The sequence below is a fragment of the Scleropages formosus genome, chromosome 15, assembly GCF_900964775.1.
Source record: "Scleropages formosus chromosome 15, fSclFor1.1, whole genome shotgun sequence".
NCBI lineage: Eukaryota > Metazoa > Chordata > Actinopteri > Osteoglossiformes > Osteoglossidae > Scleropages > Scleropages formosus.
The window spans coordinates 18,063,935-18,088,578 of NC_041820.1; the positions used below are offsets into that span (position 1 = coordinate 18,063,935).

At 48.2% G+C, this 24,644-nt stretch overlaps 1 protein-coding gene across 2 annotated transcripts in view; it reads left to right on the forward strand.

Annotated features, from left to right (window-relative positions):
• syne2b (spectrin repeat containing, nuclear envelope 2b) overlaps nucleotides 1-24,644 on the forward strand; it is a 107,660-nt gene that overhangs the window by 67,195 nt on the left and 15,821 nt on the right. For both annotated transcript variants that reach the window (XM_029258465.1, XM_029258466.1), the window contains 31 exons: nucleotides 133-243; nucleotides 351-511; nucleotides 1,277-1,382; nucleotides 1,509-1,613; nucleotides 1,838-1,993; nucleotides 2,146-2,346; nucleotides 2,762-2,863; nucleotides 3,612-3,731; nucleotides 3,863-4,063; nucleotides 4,419-4,592; nucleotides 4,935-5,066; nucleotides 5,717-5,913; nucleotides 6,296-6,428; nucleotides 7,403-7,585; nucleotides 8,253-8,402; nucleotides 8,662-8,838; nucleotides 9,003-9,158; nucleotides 9,525-9,680; nucleotides 11,062-11,232; nucleotides 11,508-11,635; nucleotides 12,462-12,666; nucleotides 13,244-13,426; nucleotides 13,520-13,639; nucleotides 13,723-13,877; nucleotides 14,115-14,262; nucleotides 14,812-14,906; nucleotides 15,306-15,537; nucleotides 17,311-17,505; nucleotides 19,951-20,076; nucleotides 21,257-21,412; nucleotides 24,073-24,231. In XM_029258465.1, coding sequence (XP_029114298.1) covers nucleotides 133-243; nucleotides 351-511; nucleotides 1,277-1,382; nucleotides 1,509-1,613; nucleotides 1,838-1,993; nucleotides 2,146-2,346; nucleotides 2,762-2,863; nucleotides 3,612-3,731; nucleotides 3,863-4,063; nucleotides 4,419-4,592; nucleotides 4,935-5,066; nucleotides 5,717-5,913; nucleotides 6,296-6,428; nucleotides 7,403-7,585; nucleotides 8,253-8,402; nucleotides 8,662-8,838; nucleotides 9,003-9,158; nucleotides 9,525-9,680; nucleotides 11,062-11,232; nucleotides 11,508-11,635; nucleotides 12,462-12,666; nucleotides 13,244-13,426; nucleotides 13,520-13,639; nucleotides 13,723-13,877; nucleotides 14,115-14,262; nucleotides 14,812-14,906; nucleotides 15,306-15,537; nucleotides 17,311-17,505; nucleotides 19,951-20,076; nucleotides 21,257-21,412; nucleotides 24,073-24,231 — 4,794 coding nt within the window. The remainder of the gene's footprint in view (nucleotides 1-132; nucleotides 244-350; nucleotides 512-1,276; nucleotides 1,383-1,508; nucleotides 1,614-1,837; nucleotides 1,994-2,145; nucleotides 2,347-2,761; nucleotides 2,864-3,611; nucleotides 3,732-3,862; nucleotides 4,064-4,418; nucleotides 4,593-4,934; nucleotides 5,067-5,716; nucleotides 5,914-6,295; nucleotides 6,429-7,402; nucleotides 7,586-8,252; nucleotides 8,403-8,661; nucleotides 8,839-9,002; nucleotides 9,159-9,524; nucleotides 9,681-11,061; nucleotides 11,233-11,507; nucleotides 11,636-12,461; nucleotides 12,667-13,243; nucleotides 13,427-13,519; nucleotides 13,640-13,722; nucleotides 13,878-14,114; nucleotides 14,263-14,811; nucleotides 14,907-15,305; nucleotides 15,538-17,310; nucleotides 17,506-19,950; nucleotides 20,077-21,256; nucleotides 21,413-24,072; nucleotides 24,232-24,644) is intronic.

The window sequence follows — 24,644 nt, forward strand, 5'->3', positions numbered from 1 at the left end:
AGTCCATCACAAGGCACCCCAAGTGGGACTCGAACCCCCAACCCACCGTAGAGCAGGACCCGGTCAAACCCACTGCGCCACCGCTCCCCCCGTCGTTGCAACTGAGTACTGTTATTCTAACCTTCTCTGCAGGAGCAACTTCAGCATACAGAGGAGGACCTGAAGTGTAGTACCAGTCTGCAGGAGTTGTTGACCTCTCCCAAGAGCAAGCTTATACGACAGAGCAGCCTGCAGCAGCAGAAGGTACATCGTCTTCTGCGGAAGGAACTGAGGACCTTGCTTGTACCAGGGCTGGTTATGGAGTGAAGACAGGTTATCTCGCTTTGTCTTTTTGTGTGCCCTCCCCGAAGGAGCTGGAGTTTGAGCTGAGTGAGCAGAGACACCTGACCAGAGCCATCGCCCGCCACGGGAGCAGAACAGGCCTGCAGAGCCCAACACGGGAGACCCAAGTGCAGGAGACCCCGGCACAGGCTCTGCGACACGCACCGGCGCAGGAACCGGCACGGGCAGCGTAAGGATTTGAGTGGACCGACCACTCTTCTGCTGTGACTAGCTTGAAACATCAGTTGCCTCCAAATCTATGAAGATACATCTTAGCGTGCCAACAAAAAAAGAAAAACTCTGCACGTTTTGTGCAAATTTAGTAAGGCACGTGTACAGGCGGGGTTTGAATGCCGGTGGTTGGACTCCCCTCTTTTAATAGAGGCGTTGAATGGTGACAGAAACTTCAAGCAGTTTAATAACACACTTACACTTTTCCCCCATAATCATTACTACTTCCTCTTCATTATTTTGTCTGTCTCAACAAATCACAACAGTTGATTGAGGTAAATCTTAAAAGTAAGCTATTATCAACTATTACACACACACACACACACACACACACACACACAGAGAGTCTGAAACCACTTGTCCCAAGTGGGGTCGCAGCGAACCGGAGCCTAACCCGGCAACACAGGACGCAAGGCTGGAGGGGGAGGGGACACACCCAGGATGGGACGCCAGTCCGTCGCAGGGCACCTCAAGCAGGACTCGAACCCCAGACCTGCAAGGAGCACGTGGCCAAACCCGCTGCACCACCGCATCCCCCTATTATCAGCTATTATCATAACTGAAATAGTGAATTCTACTTATATTTACTTTGAAACGCAAAATATTAACACACACACAGTGATTTAAATCATACAAACAACATGAATACTCAGTAGGGTCCCCTTGTATCTTGCAAAGCAAACTTGTAAACTTGATCTGGTGGGAGTCAATATGTTTCTTTCAGAGTGACCGCTAAGGTGGTGGACCAGGACAAGTGGACACATCTTCACACCCGTCTGGCTGCCACTCTTCAGTCCCTGGAAGAAGTTGTGCAAGAGTCTGTCCCCCATGTAAGTCTGTCATAGGAACCGCTAGCAGCCAAGAACGGTCCTCGATTCAACCAGAAGTGGGCGTGTTCTCAGGGGAAAACGGTGTAGAAGGTTTTTAGGTGAACAGAATATATGTCCTGTCTGCAGAGGATGACCGTGGCAGTGGACAGCACCCAGAGTCCACCGCAGATGCAGGAACACATTGCCCAGATCCGGCAGCTTGGTCACACCGCTAGCACTTCTCTGGCACAGGTTATTAATGGTCTCGCTGTTGTCTCTTGCCTCCCGTTGTTCTTGTACATTTACATTGTGTTCATTCAACCGCCACGTTTGAACATGGTGACTTGTTAAAATCGATAAGCAGAAAAAAAAACACATGAGGAGCATGGGCACATATAAATACATTAGTACGTATAAATGCATGATGAGGTTGCTGTAGAGTCTCATATACTCACCACTGTGAAACACTTGTGCAGGCAAGCAAGGGAGCGGGGCTTGGTCCTCAGCAGGAGGGCGACCTCTTTGAAGCCCTGTGTGGGCTGGACCTGTCCCTCTGCGGAATTGCTGATATGCTGTACTGCCAACACGGACTGTCGTGGGAGGACCGTCAGTTCCAGCTGCTGCAGCTCCAGGTGAGGCTCCAACAGAAGTGGAGCTGTCAGCGTTCTTGTCGTTTTCAAATGCTCAGGTGCTCAGAGCCGCGCAGCGCGAAGGTACGGGTTCACATTTACCGAAGGTGCCGTAATCGAGGCTGGCTGCAGCAGCGCTTCTGTGTGATCGGCAGAGTTTGTACGAGGAGCTGGCCAGCCTTGCCGGAGAGTTGCATGGCTTCGGGTCTGGGGGCAGCCGCGCCCTGGCTTCAGGAGCACCTGGAACATCGCTCTGCCTGGAGAGTCTCCAAGACCGGCTGCCCTCCATCCAGGCCGCCCTCCTCTCCAAGCAGATCCTGCTACGAGCCCAGATGGATTGCACGAATCAATGCGAGGTCAGAAGCCCTATGAAATGTCATCTCTAGCATTTTTTCAGTCATTTTTCAGAGTTTCAGTCCATGAAACTCTTAGTGTTCTCCCAACACGCTAACCAGCGCGCTGCCGCTCTCTCGGAGGCAATCCTGCCGAAAGGCAACCGTAATGTGTGTGATGCTGACGCTCGTTCCGCTGAAGAACTCCGTACTTGACAGCTTTGACTTGATCGTCGCTTTCATCGATGCAGCTCGTCATAAAAACGTAAAACCTAGAGCTTGCTCGTGTGAAATTTCAGTAGTCGCTCGCTGGAGTTTTCGTACCTTGTTTGTAGCGCCGGACCGCATTAGCGGGCAAACCTTTCAATGGATAACCCCTCAACGGGCTGCATCTAAGACGGTCACGATCACTTGTGCTTCTGCTTCTCTAACTTCACAGAGAGACCTAAGCGCACTGCATGCTTCTGTGCTGGATAAGATGTCGGTTTTGCACGAGACGGTTAAGGAAGCCGCAAGCCACGACATTCACAAACAGCTCCAGGTACGCCGTTTCTCGCCCTTCGGGCCCGACCGGACACCTCGGTCGCCGGCATCAGAGAGCAGGAGACCATAGCGCTTGCCCAGGTCCTGTTTCATAAGCATGGGAGACGCTCTCCCTCCCACCTCCGTTCCCAACAACTGGTCTCAGACAGGGGACAAAGAGAACGAACACATCCTTCCCCATGTCCTTGAAATGTACCAAAATTACATTCGCTCAGTTCGTTTGAGAGGTTCGACTGGCAGACACCCTGCAAACTAATTGGATTTCTCTGTGAAATGAGCTTTTCCCTATTGTCGTGCTGGTGAGATTACCTGAATTAAACCAAACTCTGACTCAAATGGCTGTTAACCACACGTTATAGTGAGCGTCTAATATCGGCATCACTTTTGCTTGGGAAAAAAAAACCTCTGGAGAAAAGTCTGTGGGCTTCTAGTGTGTTACTAAAAGCGGTCTCTGAAAATTTTATTTCAATCCGGTAATATCATCATACCGTATTCTGCATTTACTTATTTAGCTGATTGTTTTTACTTAAGCTTTTTTTTTTTTACCCATTTATATAGTGTAATTTTCACTGCATCAATTCAGGATCAATACCTTCCTTAATGGTACTACAGAAGAAGGTGAGATTCAAACCAATGTCCTTCAAGTCCAGAGTTGGCAGCCATGATGTCAGGCAGGTTCTCATCAGTATTGTGGATTATTCCGCAATGGACTTGACCTTCTCAGTGTGGGTTAACTGTGTTTGTAGGTAACTGCGCAGCTGCAGTCAGAGCTACAGCTGCAAGAATGCGAAACATCTGCACTGAGAGAGAAGGCGGAGAGCTGTAATGTGACAGCTGGGCTGCTGAAGAAGGTGTTTAGGATGGAGGTACGGTCTTCCCGTCCTGCACACGTGCTCTGACTTGTCAACCCCTTGCCAACATGTGCCAATACTTGCTAACACTTGGTGACCTTCGCCAACACGTATGTGCTTTCATCTATGCATGGATCTGTCTGCAGGACATGCTGGAGGTGGCTCAGGTCTCGCTGCACGAGCACAAGGAGCAGTTGAGGGGTCGTTGGGCTCTGCAGCAACACCGGCAGAGGCTCCTCCGAGGCCTGTCCCGCCTCCTGGAGCTGGCCTCAGAGCACCTGGCCTGGGAGCGCAGGCTGGAGCTGCAAAGCCGTGCGGCACTGCAAACCCGCCTGGACCAGCACAAGGTGTCCTCCTTTTGCTGAGCTGACTTTGAAAGTCTGTTATGATCCAATTCGTCATGTTTGTTCTTAAAAACAAGGAAAATAATTGCTGCCATTGCTGGCAAAGAGTGATGATTGACAGACGTTTATAATTATTATTAATCTTTGTTTACCGAACCCCTTTCTTACAGTGTTATATAATCAGCTTTACACTGATTTGACCGTTTATACGGCTAGGTAATTTTTTTGATAGGCCATCTCAACCACACAACCCATTTAAATTTAACGTTTCCTGGCCTCAGCTTGGATCTGGAGGTCAAATGGCCCACTTGGCTTATTAATATCGCTTTGCGTTGGACCTCCTTCCTGTCATTCGCAGAAACTTTTCAAGGTCTTGGATTCCCACCTGATGGTGCTGCAGCAGCTCTTCTCAAGGCTTCCGGAAAGTGAGAGGTCAGGGCTGGAGGGTGCGAAGGCAGGGCTGGAGGAGGAGTTCGGCAGTGTGCAGCGGCAGGCCCTCAAGCAGGGAGCTCAGCTACAGGCCATGCTGCAGGTACCACAGACCCCATTCATCTCCCTCCCTTGAATCAGTGCAAGGATGTACTTTGCAGAAGAAGAATTTCACCCCGTATTCAGCCACCCAGCATACAATCCATGTGAAAATCACTCACTTTACAGTGCCATTTACATTTCATTTAGCTTTTCTCCAAAGCAGTTTATAATGTTAAGCTACTTATGGTTATTTACCCGTTTATGCTGCTGGGTAACTTTACTGTTTATTGTTGCAGTTTAGGGTAAGTACCCTGTTTAAGGGTCCTGCAGCTGGAGATGGGGTTGAAGCCCATGACCTCTGGATTCGAAGGCCGTACTAACCCATCCTCCTGCTTGGTTGTAGACCTGGTCACAGTGGGACGAGAGCTGTGACTGGCTGCAGAAGCTGCTCCAGGACATAGAGGCACAGCTGCCAAGAGTGCCCCTAGTGCAGGAGACGGAAGAGGAGCTCCGCGAGAGGCTTGCTCTCCTCCAGGTGCTCTGTGCCGTACCCAACGTCACCATTAAGGGGTAGAAGTCAGCAGCTGGAGATGACGTTTCCGAACCCTGCACCCCAACTCAAGCCACGTCTAGAAACTGCTTTCTGACCCGTTCTCTGCTCCTAGACTCAGAGAACAGTGCTTACACTTAACGGCGCTGCTGCTGCCGCTCTCTGTGCGGTTTACAAAGACTCCGGGTTATTGTGTTAATTCATATACATATGAGCTTTTAAGATGTTCTGCTAGACAGAGATAGAAGAGTGGAGACGGTTATCTAGGCTGGCTGGTTTTTGGAATTCATCGTTGGATCTTTTGCTCTCCGTACACTCCATTTCAAATGAAATTACTCCCAAAAATGGAGGAGATTAGGCAAGCACCGCGTGTTCCGCCTTTTGATGTGTGTTATCAGAACCTGCAGCAGGCCGTCATTTCTGCTCGCATTTCTCCCGCTCCGCAATTATTTCTCCTCCAAAGAGCGGGCTGGGAGCGGCAGCTCACCTGCTCCTGGGGTGAGCTCTTAGAAGATGCATGTTCTTCTCGTTCGGGAGGAGCGCCACGCTGGGGGCCTGTTGCCATAGCGCTGGAAGGGCTGTGGGGGAGTGTGTGGGAAGTTGGGGGCTAATTAGACCCCCTCTATTCATGGCAGCAATTGAAAGGGGTCCTGGACGAGAGCGGCCCGCAGCTGCACCTGGCTCTCGAGGTGGGGAGTCGACTGGCGGCCGGGGGGCGCTGCGGAGCTGTGGGTGTGAGCGCGCGGGATCTGGAGGCACGTTGGCGGGACGTGCTGGGAAGGGTGGAGCGTGAGGCGCAGCGCATCCTCGAGATCAGCACGCTGCGGAGCAGGTGGGGACCGCGCGCACGCAAACGCACAGAAACGCTCGAAGAAACCCGCCGCGCGCGAATCGATGGGAGCACGAATGGATCCGTGAAGCCGTACATCCGCGAGTGCGACGCGTGAGAGGACGCAAATGCACACTTTCATAAACGCATAAATATCTCTTGCTTTAACATCATGCCAAGAACTGCTGTTGCACTTCATATGCTTTCCTTCGGTAGAAATGGAGACTAGGAGTTGTTGTTAAGACATTTTCCCGACTCCTGACTTAACAGTGGTACTGTATGCTGCCCACACAGAGGAATAGGAAAGATGCTCAGAGACAGGTGAAACGCGTCTCTTAGCTGGGTCGGAAATGAGCTGCTGGGTGACCGCGCTCTGTGCGCGCAGGTTCGGCCGTGACTCGACGGCGCTGAGCGAGTGGATGGGCGAGGCCTCGGACCGCCTACGGCTGTGGAGACAGGAGTCGGTCTCTGTGCTGCAGGACCCCCGACTCACCCGGGCCCACCTGGCCCAGGTCCTGGTGAGTCCAGGTTTCGCCCTGTTAAAAGCACAGATTCATTTTCCCATCCGCTCTCAGAGTAGATACACGCAGCAGGTGCTGGACTGTGGAATATTCTTCTCGTTCTGCTGGACCACACCCCGTTAAGGGCAGAAAAATAGACTTTTGTTTAACTCAATTTCTAATATTTTATAAAAGTCATAACAATACGGTAGTGAATTGCAGACTATCAAAATAGATCAATTATAAACAAAGAGGAAAAGTATCTTAAGTATATTGTTAGAGTACCTTTATTTATTTATTTATTGGCATGTTTGTCCAAGGCAATTTACAGTATTAGGACTGTACAATAGTCATGATGGCAGTCCCCTCATATTTCAGACAGTGTGTCTTTCACATAAATTACAAGTAACTGAGGTTGTCAGGCTGTTAAAGGAATCCACTTCGTCTCAATTTTACAAGCACAACACTGACCCATCAGACAAGCAGTTATCGACAGTGAGTGAGAGTCACCGCAATCAGTCTTAACTTGTGATGAAAAATTCAGTGCTAAGGCAGCATTCTTTAGACTGCGGAACATTTTGATACCCAAGAAGAGCCTGCAACTTGTATGTAAGCTGCCAGGAATACCTCTTTCACAGGGTAGCTTTCACTACAGGCAATGTAGACTTATAATTCAGCTTCATTTGTAAGACTTTGGAGTGTGGGAGGAAACCAGAGCACCCAAAGGAAACTCATGCAGATGCAGGGAGAACATGCAAACTCGGCACAAACTGAGCTGGATACAAACTTATGCCTGAGCAGCCCAGGTGCTGTGAGACGGCACAAGTACCTGCTGCACCGTTGAATATATCCGTCGATACTGTCCTGTGTAGGCTTAAATAGAAATACTTTATTTTTGTACTGACTTATTATGATTAATAAAGACTTAATAGCATAGGCTAAATGTGAAAATGAACCTGCCTTGGTTTGTGCATGTATAAATTTGCCTATAGGAGTTGTCTAAGGAGGCAGAGGGCAGGTCCTCCCTGAAGGTATCTGTACTGAGTGCTGGAGAGCGGCTCCTGGAGCTGAAGGAGACTGACACCGCAGCCCTCCAGTTGCGCCTGTCACAGCTGGAGCAGTCATGGGCCCAGGTGCTCTGCGGCCTGCCGGCCGTCCAGGAAAAACTGCATCAGGTGAGGGTGAGCACATCGTGTGCATATACACTCTGATCTTCTGCATATTGGATTCGAGCCACCGATTTCATCCTTGCCATTATTGGTTTCATTTGTAGTTCAAAAACATGTCTGAGTTAATATATAGCAGGAAGAATTGAGAGATATGCCTTGTTGTAACTCATCTTAGGAATTCATCACTGGTGAATCATATTCAAATCAAAGGAAGGATTGCTCAGGGCCGGCCAGCTTGTCGCACCAAACGTCCAATGATGGAAACCACTAGCCGCGTTTGACCACCCATGTGTTTTTAATTTCACGGCAAGGAGAGTGGAAGCCTCCCACTTCCTGGCAGAGACTACAGGGCTGCGTCCCTGCCTTGGCTTGATCCACGCTTCCTGGTGCGCTCCTCCGTGCTTGGGGGCGATCGTTCCAGAAGGGGTCCATCCTCAGTCAGAGAAGGCGAAGTCCCATAAGATCTTGCTTCTTGCTTCATCTGTTCGGTGCCTCGTAGGCACTTTCAATCACAGCTGTTAGAAAACACCTTCCAGGATACATGGCTTTACCAAGAGATCTGACCATGGAGGCAGCATGGCCTAAAGCCTTTCTCTCAGGGCTCTCCGTGCCTCACTGATTCACAGGGTCTCAGTCAGTCGTGTTTTTATTTTCTCCTTTTTCTGTCTCTCAGCTACTGATGGAGAGGCTTCCATCACAGGAGGCCATGAAGGAGCTTCACGGCTGGATCGCAGAGATGGAAGCTAGGCTGAAGGAGATGCACGTTAGAGTCCAGGGGGCCAGCTCTGCAGCCAGCTTTGCACAGCTTCTGCAGAAGTATAAGGTGCAGCATCAACCACTTTCTCCCACTTACATATGTGAGGGCAGGACTTCTGGAAGAAGATGAGCATTCATCAGAGCTACAGTCCAGCTTGTCTGCTCAGCACTGATGGATGTGAAAAGTGTTTCTGGTGCTGTTGTGCGTGTTTATTGTTCCCAGAACTGGCTGTTTGTGTGAGCCTTTAATTTCTTAATGCTGTTTATAACGGGGATGACAGCATGAGATATACTGTTGCTCTTGAGGAAGCCTCTGTAATCCACAGGAGATGAAGATAGAGATGGCCTTTCACCAGCTCACTGTGGACTTTGTCAGCCAGTCAATGCTGCAGATGAGCTGCCCAGACAACCAGGGCAAACGATATGAGTGCATAAGCTTCGCTGAGCAGCTGGGTGCCTTGAGCCACCGCTGGATCCACATCCAGGGGGAGCTGGAGAGCCAGGTCAGCCTACTTTTAAATCATCTTTCATATATGTTGCAGCAGATTAATGGATAAATCGTAATCAGCATGTAGTTAAATCTGCAGTAGGTCTGAACGATTGCCTTCTAAGACGTGGACAAGCTTGCTGGAACCCACTACTCGTTATCATTTTGAATTTTCTGCAGATCCGTCAGGCAGAGCAACTGGAGCAGGTCTGCAAGAAGAGGGAGACCAAGCTACGGCTCCTGTGCAGTTGGGTCAGAGGTCACATGAAGAGACTGCCACTGTTGGAGGAGCCTGAGAATCTCTCTGCTGTGCTAAGGGCACTGAAGGAGTGTGAGGTGTGTGACTTTGACAATGACAAGTAAAAGTCACTGTAAAAAAACAAAAAGTTAATTAAAACCCACAGAATTCATTTAAAATAGTCTGATTGGGTTTCTTAGTAACTTTCTTGTTTACACATGAAAATTGATCTAATTTTATCATTTGCATGTCTTTTACGATGGAAATGTGAACATGAGATATACTGAGTTAATATACAGTAGGAAGAATTGAGAGAGATGCCTTGTAACTCGTTTTAGGAATTCATCACTGGTGAATCATACTGAAATCAAAGGAAGGGCTTCCCCTTGGTGCAGAAACTCGCATCGATCCCTGCTTTTCTGCTTGTTTGTGACTGTGTTGCGTGTTTGTGTCTTGTACCCCAGGAGATTGAGAAGAAGATAAAAGTGAAGTCTGCTGAGCTGCAGGATCTGAGGGCGATCCACATACCCCGAGGTGGCACTGAGCATTTGCAGCTTGATGGTGACTTTGTGGCACAGACGGATGATGCTGGCAAGGAGCTCCTTGTGCTGAGTCAGCAGGTAGCCTCCAAACCCTGTCTAATAATGGTATCTACACCCTGCTGCCATTCTGTCACCCAGTTTGTGTAGACTTCCCTTCGTGAAGCAGGTTATTACCGAGTATATTTTTTCCCAACAACAGCATCACCGGGTCACAGCAACATGCGCGCTAGATCATAGTGGTTGCACATTTTCCCAGGCAAACTGGACAGTGAGAAAAGATACTGTATTACTGGCAGAGATGAATTAATATTGACTGAATGATGCTAAGGGGGGTGTGGTGGCGCAGTGGGTTGGACCACAGTCCTGCTCTCTGGTGGGTCTGGGGTTTGAGTCCTGCTTGGGGTGCCTTGCGATGGACTGGCATCCCGTCCTGGGTGTGTCCCCTCCCCCTCCGGCCTTACGCCCTGTGTTGCCGGGTTGGCTCCGGTTCCCCGCGACCCCGTATGGGACAAACGGTTCTGAAAATGTGTGTGTGTGAACGATGCTAAGTAAAATTAAAATAACACAAGTTCTAATAAGTTTTAAATTTCAGAAAAGGTAAGAAAGAATTCAATGTGAAATGTGAACATGAGATATACTGAGTTAATATACAGTAGGAAGAATTGAGAGAGAAGTAATTAATTTCAGCATAATTGCTAACCCATACTTTAAATTATGTTAGCATCACGAGTAGTAATTCTAAGCAGAAGCACAATAATTTAGCCATAAGACAGTAAATTAAGGATGTAACCCTACTAATACAGTCTGACATATTATCCGGTTAAGAACACATGTCCCGGCGAAGTAGAAAGCAGAAGAAAAAAAGAAACCAAGACCCGATATCCAAAACCAAGCTATAAACGGAGAACAAAAAACTTTGTCATCTCCCACACCCTCCCTCAGAGGACGCTGTCAACCATCACTTTATTTACAGGTGCCAGGCAGGAAATGGACCTCTTTACTCCTAAATCTCTGACTGCACCTTCCCCTAGCATCCGCCACAGATAAAATATAAAGAATAGAGGGTAAACCATCAAACCGGTGAAATATCAAGCAGGAAACCAGGAAAGAAACGGAATAAGAACCGAGCAGAACGAAACTGAGCTCTACCAAATACCAGTAAATCAGTCTCGGTCTTTCAGGTTTGGCAGAGGCGCAGCAGTTGACGAAGGGTCCCCGACCTGGAGGATCTTCTCCCGTTCTCCCGTCCCTAGTTTTAAGGACATGTCTTTGTACTGTTAGTGTGCACGCTCTACGTTGGACCTTTTTGATGCTGTGTTATAGAAAAACATTTAATAGCCACACTAGACAGTTGCGCGCACAGCCGCTTAGTGCTTAGCTGCATCCCTCTGTATGTGTGAATTGCGTGACTGTGTTTACCTCTAACCCTTGAGCTGTCCTCCTACGTTTCATCCGTCAGCTCTGCAGTCTGAGAAAGGCCCTAGAGCAGCTCCGACAGCAATGGGGTCTGTTCCGAGACCAACTGGAAGAGGTACTGCTCAGCACAGCAAAATGCCAGTATGTCCTGGACTGCAAGCGTGGCTCCACAATAACCCTCCATGGCCTCCAGAACCACGCTAAGCACCTTGAGGTGTGTTCTCTCTCTCTCTCCCCCTCCATTCCACATCTTGGCACACAGAGGCAGTACGGAGGACGATATTTAAGAGTCTAAACGTCCCAAAACTTAACTATCTTAGTGGTTCAGATGCTAGTAGGACCTCTGCTCCTGTATGCTTGACCAAAGTCACTTCTCTTTACCTGAAGCTCTCCAGTAAAGCAAGGGTAAAACTGTAAGACGAGTGGCTTCTTTGAGTAGGAACATGAGCTAAACACAGGAGTAAACGATTATGTGATCTCAATGGGCAGGTTCTGCAGCATGAGATGGAGATGCGTGAGGCGCTGTTGGACACCCTGGCCGCGAACCTCTCGACGTTGAAGGTCAGCCCTCCCGTTGCCCTCCTCCTGTGCCAGCAGCTGGAGAGCGGGAGAAAGCGGTCGGTATCATCAACCTGCAGACAATGCAGTACACATCCTCATCGCCGGGGCCGGTGGAGCGCTCTTTTTTCCACATCTCTCAAAAAATAATGATTGTGTAAAGCCAGCTCACTGTAGGTGGTCTACAGGAAATTAAAAATGATCAACGCTAATAGCAGTAATTCACTCTGAGACTTTCTATAATACTTACTGCTGTGACTGAATTTAAGAAATAAGTATCTCCAGCTGAATGAACTCGTTTAAGGAAGCTCTCAGTGTAGGGGCTGGAATGTGTCAAAATATCATTTAGCCGTCATGACTTCCATAACGGATTAAAAAAAAAACAGATTTGGCGGTAGCTCTACACGTCTATTTAATCACAGATTTATATGAATATTCCAGACGAGGGGTGCGGTGGCGCAGTGGGTTGGACCGCAGTTCTGCTCTCCGGTGGGTCTGGGGTTCGAGTCCCGCTTGGGGTGCCTTGTGACGGACTGGCGTCCCGTCCTGGGTGTGTCCCCTCCCTCTCTCCAGCCTTACGCCCTGTGTTGCCGGGTAGGCTCCGTGACCCCGTATGGGACAAGCGGTTCTGAAAATGTGTGTGTGTGTGTGTGTGTGTGTGTGTGTATTCCAGACGATGTATTTTTTCCGCGTTAACTTTTTCACCATAGTTTTTATAGTTTGCAGTGTTCTTTTTCTGGACTTCTATCCTTGCATGTCAGCAAGGGATGGAAAGAAGGCAGAAGGAAGTTGTAGACCGTGCGTTGTTCCTTTTTACTGCTGAAAGATAACAGTCCTCTGTGCGTGTGCATGTCTGTGTTTGTGGATGTGTGTGGGTCCTGCCAGGTGGGTAGAGCTTGGGCAAGAGTTGGCAGAGGAGCAGCGGAGGGTCCGGGATGTGCTGCGCCGCTGGCGGGAATTTTCCCGCCTCTTGAGTGCCTGCTCACAGCGCCTGCAGCGCCACCAGGAGGACAGCAAACAGCTGCTGGGTGAACTGGGAGGCAGCATCGAAGGTGCCGCAGCACTTCAGGAGCTGATGGAGGCCGTCACTGTGAGTACCGCCCATGGGCTGCTCTCTCCTGGTAGCCCATTTAGCTGCCACTCCACTCCCGATGAGCTCTCTCCGCTTTAAACAATGCAGCGCTCCGAGACGGGAACATTCTGTTCCCATGCTGGATGAGAGGGTGGTATAGAGTACACTTTATAAGGACTAAAAATACCTCCATGCGACGTAGAACTGAACCTGCTCATCCACATCTGAGGCTCAGTGCTGACGAATGTTCCTCCGGCCTTCTGATGAAAAACAGTCTCGAGCTTTCTGATCCGTGATCTCGTCCCTTTTAAAGGTTTCGGCAGCGGAGGACGCAACAATCTTTATGCCTAGCATCTCCCTTAGGAATATTATGAATTAGAAAACAATAAATATTTACAGAGCCAGTGCCTCTATGTTGACTTCATTCTATATTCTGTGCATTTCCCCAAAAAACTGGAAAGACTGATTGCTTTCACCACTAACTGAATGGCTGTTCCTGTGCAATGATAAGCTGCACTGGGTAATACAGTTCCGCCGTGCACCCGGAGATGGTCTTGTATGAAGTTTGCTCTGAATCATCATATTTCCGTCCTAGGTTCTCCAGAAGAGCGTCAAAGACTTGCAGAGCAGTGTGGAGGAGGTCCTGGAAGCTGCTAAGGAGCTCACTAAAGACATGGATCCCCAAGCCGCTATCTTCATTCACACAGACACCCATGTGCTGTTGCGAGGTGCGATGAAACTGAGCGGCACCCTGTCTAGGAAGCGGGCAGAGCTACAGGTCAGGGAAAACAATCTTGCTATGAGCGTCTCTGTGCGTTGTACTACTGCGCTATTTACGCTCATATGTCTGTGCATTTGTGTTTGTGTGTAGGAAGAGCTGGAGCAGCTGCAGGGGTTCAGCAGCAGCTTGGAGAGCCTGGAGCAGCACCTGCAGGACTGCGAGCGTCGACTGGCAGCCACCGAACACTCGGGCTGCTCAGGCGTGTCCCAGGTGAGAAACTGCTCCTCCCAGCATTACGAGCCCCATTGAGAGTCCCAGGGGATAACCAGTCCCTCCCCCTCTTCCACCTGCAGCCTAAGCAGCTTGAGCTGAGCACCCTATCCCCTGACTTGGATGCCCTGAACGAGCTGAGCCACAGGGTGGCACTGAGCGAACAGGCAGCCCGCAGGCTGCAGAGCCTCAACAGGAAGTGGGCGAGGGCCTCCTTACAAGCTGTGGAGAAGTGCAGGTGAGGATATCTGCCCCAGCATCAGTGGGATGCCAGAGTCAGCTTCCTGCCAGTGAGCAGGAACTCCAGAGATGACCTGTAATTCTACCATGAAGGAAATAGTGCTGCAAGGACCCGTGTTCTTATGAACGTTGAGTGAAGTGCGGTGGGATTTGTACAAAACCATACCTGCGAGACATGGTGGTGTCGGTGCTTCATGAATGAGCAAGTTCAGTGCGGCTTGTCTTTGTGCTGCAGTGAGCTGCAGGCTGAGGTGCTGCGCTTTCAGAGCTTTGAGCAGAAGTGCAAGAGCTGGATGGACTTCCTGCAGAGCATGGAGGACAGCTTAGCGGTGCCCATCGCCGGCTCCTTTCCAAGTCTGCAGGCACAACTTCGTGTACACCAGGTAAACTCTCTCATGTCCCAGCATCCTTCTGTCTGCCTCTTGCTGTCCCAGTCCTTCCATGGCTATCGGCTCACATTCTCTGATGTCCTCTGTCTCTTACGGTACCCATGACACAATACACTCACTCTGTCACACACACTGTGGGGGAACCTGAACTGCATGTCTTTGGACTGTGGGAGGAAACCAGAGCACCCGGAGGAAATCCATGCAGACACGGGGAGAACATGCAAACTCCGCACAGACTGAGCGGGGATCGAACCCACGTTCTCTCACAGCGCCTCGCAGCGCTACTCGCTGTGCCGCCGTGCCACAATTAAACTGGGAAAAAAGAGCCATCAAACTGAACAACGAGTACCAGAAATGAAAGTAACTGACCGATTTTTAAGAAACGCTAAGAAATACTTTCAGGGTGCAACTGGTGTTGCCAAGTTAAATTTTTAACGAATTTTAACAAGTTTCTGAATTTGTAAACTGTCAGTACAAGATGTCCTCATAGACATTTGTGAACAGCAGTTCTGAACTTTGTCCATCTGTGTGATTGTATGACAGAGGTTTCAGGTGGAGGTTTCCATTGGTCACCAGATCCTGCACTCCGTCATCAGTGAGGCACTGCAGATGTTTGAGAGAGGAGAAGTGGAGGACAGGTGAGGGTTTGTCCCATCCTCGGCTTGGTCAGATGCGTGTGGTTGTAAGGCTGTGTTCCCAGGTTAGGTGCAGTAGGGGAACTCAGGTGTCGCTCTGCTGAAGGATGGAGTTGCTCTTTAAGCGGAAACTTCCTGGCTGCGGTCACCTTGTGGATTAGCGCGCTAGATCACTAGAGCAGCTTCGCTTCAGGCACCAAGTCAATCGAGAGAGCCAAGCACCCAGCAGCCACGGCTTGGGAAGACCGGTCTCAGGCTTAGAATGGAAACACTGAGACTTTTGTACCACCTTGTTGTGCTGCGTTTTCCAGCCCAGCTTCTCAAGAAAGCAGTGCATTGTGGGTGGAGGTGTTTGTGGAGCATGGCTGACTGGCGTGCGCCACCCTCTCTGGCTGTCTGCAGGAGCGACTTCCTCCTAAAGCTGTCCCAGCTACGCGGTCAGTTTCAGGCTGCAGTGCGTCGGGCGCAGCAGCGTGGCGGCTTGGTGGCGATGCTGGTGGCCCACTGGCATCTCTACACCCGCAGCCTGGCAAGGCTGAAAGGCCTGTTGACCAACGCTCATGACCTTCTGCCCCCGGTCAGTCCCGCCCATTGGAGCGTGCAGCAGCTCAGCCGCTCCCAGGAGGAACTCAAGGTAAGTACAGTCAGCGGTAGCAAGGAGTGTAGTGGTTAAGCGCTTCGAACTAAAAGTGAAGTAGGATTTTGCACTGATATTGCACACTCGATTCTACCAGAGGGGGGCGCGGTGGCGCAGCGGGTTTGACCGTGTCCTGCTGTCTGGCGGGTCTGGGGTTCAAGTCCCGCTTGGGGTGCCTTGCGATGGACTGGTGTCCCGCCCTGGGTGTGTCCCCTCCTTCTCCAGCCTTTCGCCCTGTGCTGCCTGATTAGGCTCCAGTTCGTCTTGAACCCACTTGGGACAATCATTTTCAGTGTGTTTGTGTGTGTGTGTGACCTACCCTGAATTTCCTCAATAAAATATCCAGTTGTATAAACAGGCAAAGGTGTACATTTATCTACGTCAGTCTCTTCAGATAAAATTTTGTGACGGATTAATTTTGGTGATATTAACATTACTATTGTTTTGCATTATTATTTATTAAGATTAATAATTAGAAATACAGATTTTTACACACACGTTAACCAGTCTGAATTTGTCCCTGAGAACTGGCTAAATATTGGAAACACCTTGCTTCGTATAAGGAACTTGTGTGATGCATTAAAACAGAAAGAATAACAATTAATAACAACATTATATATAGAATAAATGTACAAACAATGGCTTGGTGAAGTAACCTTATAATAGTAGGCCAGGGCTGGCTTGAGGAAGACAAAGGCGGTGGTGTTTTGCAGTTGAAAGCGAAGCTGGAAGAGGCTGCGATGAAGAGAGTGACATCGTTCAGATTTTTAAATTTGATGTCGTACAGAATAGTCTGTGGTTTCAGACAAAGCTAATGCAAGAAAAGTATCTTTCTTTCGCCGCACACTAAACTTTTTTTTTAAACATTTAGCTGACACTTTTCTGCAAAGCAACTTACACTGTTAAGGTTACAATTATTTACCCATTTATACACCTGGGTAATTTTACTGGAGCAATTTGGGGTAAGTACCTTGCTTAATCGTAGTACAGTTGGAGGTGAGGCTCGAACCTGCAACCTTTGGGTCCAAAGGCTCTAACCACTACACTACCAGCTGTTCTATTTTTCTCAAGCTATGAACCACTCACAGAAGTTTTGCCTTCTTCGCCGCTTTAGCTAACACTTTTATAAACTTATTTTTATATCACTTTTCTGGAATTCAGCTCTCTAATAAATAAATGAATAATTATAAATTGAAGCCACAGTGGTGCAAAGGAGGATACAAGCGCAAATAGGTGGATATGCAAACCAGACCGCAGATTGGCATCTCGTAGACTGTAACTGAGAGCACGGGTACGCAGTTCCCACAATGCAGTGTGTCGCAGTCTCTCTCACGCACCCGCTCGGTGCAACTTTCAAATGCCGTCTCACTTTATTGCGCCAGACCAAATGTCGCAGGCCAGAAGAATGAAAATCTGCCGGATTAATGATAAAAAGTAATACTTAAGAATCACATGTCTGCAACTATGTCTCTTTCTCCTAATGTAATACACAAATTGTATTTTTACTGAGATGTACGTCGCTTTCGAGAAAAGAGTCTGCTAAATGAATAAATGTAAATGTAATAAGAGCGGATTGGATATGTGATGAATGGTTATTGGCGAGACCAAACACCAGGGGATGAGTGTATATGTGAATAACATATTTTTGCTAGCAGTAACAAAAACTGTAGTATCTATAACAATATGTTGGAGGTCTGGAACTGCAGTGCCTCACAAAGTGTCTCCTGCACTAGCTTTGAGTTCTTCCACAACCTTCTCTGTGATTTGTAGCGAATGGAGACGCTCTTCCAACGCCACCAGAGCACCTATATGCAGACCCTGGAGGTGGGCCGGCAGCTGTTCTCCATGGGCGATGCGGAGACACAGGCGCAGCTCCAGACAGAGCTGGGATCCCTGCAGGAGGACTGGGAGAAGACCTGCGCCCTGCTGCAGAAAAGGAGGAACCTCGCTGACACCGTGCTGCAGGTCAAGGGTCAAGTGTTTGACATCAACACAGTACCTCTAGATCAGTTCCCATATATGCTTCTTCTAAGGGTCTACAGAATATATAACCAAGAAAGAGCCTTGAATCTGAATGCCCATCATGCATCAGTGGTTGTTTGGGTTGGCACTGAGTTAGATGTGAAAACTGACCTGATTGAGAGTGGGCAGGTCTGCAGAAGTCATTGCGGCAATATTCGTAAGGATTAACCTTCGTACTGGAGAGAGATTATCTCATGGGAAGGCTGGTTGTGGGCTTGTGTTTGATAATAGCATTTTGCTGTAACAGAAAAGTTTTGCCATGCCACACGGACTTAACCCTGACACAGTTTTGGGGAAAGATCTTTCTGAAATGTCAGTAGGGCATTGTGTTGGGTGGGTGATTATTTTTATGGCCTGCTAGTGGCCCCGGCGAGGATTGGAATTGGCTTCATTCTGGCGCACCTGCTCATATCCTTGACCCACATTCCCCAGTCTAGTTTTGATGAAGTAATAGGCAGAAAAAGGATCACAGAACTTTCGTAATCTTGTGGTGGTCCACATTTTGATCACAATAAAAACTTGCAGGCTAAATGGTCTTAGTCAGTGTAGAGGTCAAAGGGACAAAAAGAGGGAAGGTGTGTGACGCTCAAAATCCGGAGCCCAGATGCTTTCCGAGCTCAGAAAAAGCCTCCATAGGTCAAGGAAAACTTTAATGAGCTGCTTGTTGTGGACACAGCATACTCATCATTTCTTCTATATATCTCACTATGAAATTGTACCATAACCCTATCATATTAGGAACAGGGCATGGTATTGGTGTCTCATACTGCCTGACCTGCAAATCTGGATGTCAGGTTGATCCCTACTCAGTCTGTAAGCATGTTCTCGCTGTGTTTGTATGGCTTTCCTCCGTATGCTCTGGTTTCTTCCCACAGTCCACAGACATGTGTTTCAGGTGACACTACACTGCACATAGTGTGTTTATTTCTGTGCATGTTCTGATGTATAAATGGATGACTGATTGTAGGGACTTCAAGGTAATGCATCCAGTATTGTTACCTTGGGTAAAGGTGTTGGCTTAGTACTAGTAATAATTGTACTTTGTGGAGAAAAGTGTCTGCTAAATATAACGCAAATGCAAGTTACAGTCCTATGCATGTCTTTGGACAGTAACACTGGAGGTGGTTAACACTTGGTTCAGTCCTGTAGCCCTCCAGTCTCACACACACACACCCACACATTGTCTGAAATCGCTTGTCCCAAGCGGGGTTGCGGCGAACCGGAGCCTAACCCGGCAACACAGGGCGCAAGGCTGGAGGGGGAGGGGACACACCCAGGAGGGGACACCAGTCCATTGCAGGGCACCCCAAGCGGAACTCAAACCCCAGACCCACTAGAGAGCAGGCACAGGCCAAACCCACTGCACCCCCCTTGACCTCCAGTTGGCTTCTTCTTTAACTTACGGAGGCTTCATCCGCCGCCCTGTCAGGACTCTAGCGTTTGCCTCAAGGCAGCCAAAGTCCACGGCATCTCATTGCTGGAGGCAGAGCAGTCCGAACCACTGATGTCAGCGCCACAGGAAATCCATAGAGGAAACAGTGTGATCAGGACTAAGATAAGAGCAGGATCTTGTGATGACGGGCCTCTCACAATAGCAGCAATGTGGGAGTTGTCACTGCTAATTCCCAGGGCGTTTGGGAGGTGCGGCTGGTGATGTTGGTTTTAGGGCTCAGAGGCATGATACTGAATCTTAGCTTCATTCTCGCACTGTGATGAACAAGAACAAGCGGGTAAGCATTGCTGGGCTGGGCTGCTATGCTTCTTTCGACAAATATTTTGTCAAATATACCTGCTTGAGGTACATGTCCTCAGGACAGCTATGGGTAAGTCCCAACACTTTGCCCACCCACACACTAGATGAAATGCAGGCCTAATGTGATTTGGCTGAGGTATCCAGGGGCAAATCTGCCTGGGGTCAGACTATTATGAATCTACCCTACCCCTTACAGTTGCCTGATGATGACAAAGAAGTGTGAGAGTCCCTTCAACCCTAAAGCCGTGTGTTGGAGCTATCTCCACCTGTGAGAGGAGCAAGCATTGTATGGGGGAGGATAACGGTATCGGTAGATTTTTACAGAGTTCTTCAGATGGGGTTAAATGACATCTAAGAAATAAGTGGCGTAGCGGTTAGCGCTGCTCTCTTTGGACTTCAAGGACCCAAGTTTGAATCTGTCCTCTTCTTGCTGTTGTAGCTTGAGCAAGGTAATAACCCTGAAATTATGCAGTAAATTGTTGTACCCAGCTGTATAAATGGGTAAATCTGTGTAGTTCTCCCAGTGGAAGAAATTTGAAACGGAGGGCCTTCCGAAACATACGAGGAAGGAGCGGTGGGTGTGAAGGAGTGCGAGGAGGTTTTAAAACCGATGGTGCCCTTCATCTCTCCCACAGACCTGGGACCGCAGCGAGGCCGGGCTAGCCGATGGCGAGCGTGGTCTGGAGGAGGTGAAGCGCAGGCTGAAGCAAGCACCGCCGGAGCGTCTGGATGAGCTGCAGACTGAGGAGCGTCTCATCAAGGTGCCCCCCTGTTTCACACACTCTCTCATGCACACAATAGTACTCTGAAAAGCACCCAGTGCTGGTGCCAAGCCATTTACTCATCACCGTTGTGTAACTGATGCACACGCAATGACTGTGATTGCAGTAAGTAGTGCAGATTATTGCAGTTCATAACAGGATGTACCTTGGTACACAATACCGTGACATAGTTTAATCACGTTTTGAACTTAATAGCACATTTGGCACAATATGGGTAATTCAGAGGCTAGATTGAACCTCGCTGGGCATTAATGGGGCTAACAGGATTAATCCAGCAAAAAATATAAGGTTTCTGGGCCTCGTCAGTGTTCAGCAATCCCCTTAAACACACACCGGTTTACCTTCACCCTGACCTTTGTGAACTGGACTTCATCCCTGGTGTGCAGCGTCCATTTCAGGTCACCCCTGTTCACTGTACAAGCAGTTTGTCAGAGTTGAGTTGAGTTATGTTGAGGTGCCTAGGGGAAGGATGCGCTGCGAGATGGTGGATTTGTGGGAGGATTAAAACTGGTTCTTGAATATAGCTCTGTGTGGTGTGTTTTGGTTTATGCGTTTAGTAGAATAAATCACTGCAATTGCTGCGGTTTTGAAACAGTCCTTTGAAGATGGTAAGGGCCTGAGGTTTTGGGTACAACCACGGTGCCCACACTTGTTTGACATCACACTTTATGTAAAAAAAAAAAAAAAGAAAGCAACGTTATGTTGAAAGTTTACACAAGTTCAGTAGGAACACAGCAGTTTGAGCAGGCCAGGTGGTTTTTGTGTTCATAGGGTGACTGGATTTCTCAAAGGCTTCGCTGCTCGCTGCACTCTTGCATTATGTAGTGGCCAAGGGCACTCTTTTTGTTCTTGTGGGAGAGGACCGTTATCTGCTCCTCTGTCCCTCTGCCCCAGCCATGAGGAAGCTAAGGCACTGAAGTGGCAGTTAGGTACACAGTAGGGCCAAGCTGCTAACACGTTGGGTTTTCACACCACCCCCACCCCAACCCTTCAGAGCTCATTATAGGTTTATCCCCCTCCCTGCCCCCTCTAGCCCTCCCCTTCCCCTCCCCTGCTCCGTCCCACAGGCCTTAATCCTGCCGGCTGGAGCGGGGCCCAGGGAGAAAGAGGCGGGCGAGTGGCGGGGGCCGGCTGACTACTTGTGCTGTGTGATATGCAGGAGTGCGAGGGTGAGCTCGAGGACTGGGCTTGCAGGCTGACGGAGCTAGCCACCATGAAGACGGACCTGTCCCAGTACATCATGGGCGAGGACACGGTGCTGCTGGGCGAGCAGGTGGAAGGCTTGCACCAGCAGTGGGAAGAGCTGTGCCTGAAGGTAAGATCTCTGTTCAGGAACACAGTAGGAACTGTCTAAGCTGTCATGTATACTTCACCACTACAACATCTGACACCTTTCAGAGCTTGGACTGCATTCTTGTAATTCTGTAACGATTGCTGTTACGTGTGTAAATGCAGCTGCTTTACAGTAGGAGAAGACTGGCAGGCTGTCCGGGGGAAGGATGCGCTGCAAGGTTTTGGATTTATGGGAGGATTAAAGCTGGTTCCTTACTATAGCTCCATATGGTGTGTTTTGGTTTATGCTTTCTGTAGAATAAATCACTGCAATCGCTGCGATTCTTAAACAGTCCTTTGAAGATGGTAAGGGGAAAAAATTACTTGTCTACCTGAGTGCTTAGACAGTTGTCAGAAGGGTGTTCATTTTTCTTTTGACGGCAGACTCTCAGCTACAAAAAATTAGGGTCCGATTTCCCACAATTCACTAATGGAATGTAAATCCGAGGATTATTTCTGTTGAGTTGTTGTCAGAGAAGGAGTAAGATGGGGAAATAGATGCTGTGTTGTTTTTTGATACATAAACATAACAATTAATACATAAACATAAAGAAACATTATGCTAAGTGATGACCCTACATGTTAGGAATCTTTGCAGCTTAGTGAACAGTGTCAGCTGAGAGGAAATTGTACTGGAGAGACTGGGGGCAGTGGGTATGATCTAATCCTAAAGCCTGGTGAACAGCTTGGCCCTAATCTCATTTGGTAGAGGAGCTGCCTGTCATTTCTGAAGCCTGCTGGGAGATGCTGGGCTGTCGCTGGCATTCCCCGTGACTGCGTGAGCTTTTATGGACCCCCAGCCATTCGTTTGAGGGGTAGGGGTGGGAGTCGGCTGGTGCTCAACAGGTTGCAGAGCGAGACTGGCTCTGGAATGGGGGAGCAGATGGTGTAGCAACTGCCCTTTGTTTTTTTTTTGAGATGGAGGTGTCACGTTGGGGGTCACTTCACGATCACAATAGCTCGCAAAATTGCCGGAGCTCGATGCCTGCCGGAGAACACTCCAGTTTGGTGTGAATGGCCTCAGCAGTTACTACACTCTTATTTAGAAGCCAAGCTCATGCTTTCATTTCAAGTTACAACGTACGGTTGCAAACTTTGCTCAGTCATGTAGTGTGTTCTTTATTGGAACTGATCTAATGAAGTGTCCTGTTTGAAGAGCTTGCAATTTTTTTTTTGGTCAGAAATAATCAAAGACCTTTCGCTGAAAGGTTTGTTTTCCTGAGAACATAATAATGCAAATGTGCTGGTGTTAAATGCATTTGGGCTGGAACTTCTTGCTGGTTTCTGTTGTCATCTGATTTTTGGAAATTAACAGATAAATGAAGGCAGTGATGCTGATTAGAGTTTCACAAAGTACTTGAGTATTCCAAAAGAGAGACCATGTCCCAGTTTGTTGTATATGGTTATCATTTGACTTGTTCTCATCACGACATATTTCCTGTCATTTTAATAAGGACTCTTCGCCCTATGTCGTTTCGTGTTGCGTCGATTTCGACTTTCCGTCGGTTTTTTCTTAAATATAATGGAAACATACAATTTGTCTTCAGCCGGCTGACGCAACTTTACGTCGGTCAGCCTAAAACATTAAAAATCAAAAAGTATAAAATCAAATAAAAATAAATGTTAAAATATAGAAAATATATCTTAAAAATAAAAAAAGGTCTTATTTACCTGTCATTTTTTTGGATTTTTTTTTTTGTTTGTTTTTTCTTTACTTCAGCGTTAATTGAAGCGTATACACTTAAGGGGAATGCTTATTAGGGGTTTATAGGGGATCTAAATCGGTTTTTTAGGGGTTATTTCGTTTTCCAACGTTTTTCGACTTAAGTCGCGCCCTTTGGAACCAATGAACGACGTAGGGCGAGGTATTACTGTATACTATTTTTGCTGAAGCAGTTTAGGATAAGTGCCTTGATCAAGGGTACTACAGCAGGAGGTGAGGTTCGAACCTGTTTCCTTTAAGTGTAAGGTGGTAGCGTTAACCACCATGTTACCCACTGGCCCTTTGCTCATTGTCACATTTCACCTGAGCAAAACCAGGCTGCCAGTGTAAGAATTTTGATTCTTTTTCCCATATATTACGTTATTTACTAACAGTGGCTGATGTAGGTCACTCTATCAAGTAAGACCTCCTTTGCAATGTTATGCAACACATAAACAGGACTGATATGTGTTACTTGGGTTTGCATGGACTTTCTGAGCTTTAGTTTGCGAGAAAAAATTTCGCCACTCCGTTTTTGTTAAAGCTCAGTCCATTGAGTACTATTTCTAATATTTTTGTTCCCACAACACCTGACAAGTTATGCCACTGCTGTAAATTAAATTAGGTAGTGAAGACGCTGCATTTGGAAATAGTAGCGAGTCCTGCTTGCATTTACCTCCTCAGTAAGGTGGCCTTCAAGAGCAATATTCTCTGTGAGATTCACTCATGAAATCCCCACCTGTGGAAGCGAACAGTTACTGCTGTGTCACGAATTTCTCTCCTTGCCATGTCTTTAGCGCTTTGTGTTTGTACCATAACGCCACTGTGATCTTGTTGCAGTGGAGGAGTGGGCTTTCTTCAGTAGCGCTGGCTCCAGTGCTCAAGATCTTCCTCTCCCATCCCATCCCACCCCACCCCTACCCCTCCACCTGCATACCTAGGTGTCGCTGCGCAAACAGGAGATCGCGGACCGGCTCAACGCCTGGGTCATCTTTAACGAGAAGAACAAGGAGCTTTGCGAATGGCTGACGCAGATGGAAAACAAGGTGGCTCACAGTGCCAACCTCAGCATCGAGGAGATGGTGGAGAAGCTGAAGAAGGTGAGATGGTGTGATGCCCTGGCCATAATGAAGCGTCAGTCACCTGCTTAAGACACCATGTGTTTTAGACCCAAACAAAACAAGAGTAATAATTATTATTTGTATGAAATTTAAAAAAATCACTCTGGAAAAGTTACGAGTTGGTACTAATTTCATACGCTTGCTTCTACTTGCATATGAAAATATTTTTTCCTTTCTTAATGAAGGAATTGCCGTTGATGATCCAGCTCAGTGTTGATTGTCATTAGTGATCAACCCATATGAGTCCATTGTGCTTTTCCAAAGGAACGATCAAAAGCCAGTCTTGCAAAATAATCTTATCTTTTTCTTGAGCTCCGTGGATAATCTGCTGCACCGGTGTATCAGCACTCCTGTCACTCTGTGGGGTGGGGGGTGGAGGCGATTCAGTAAGT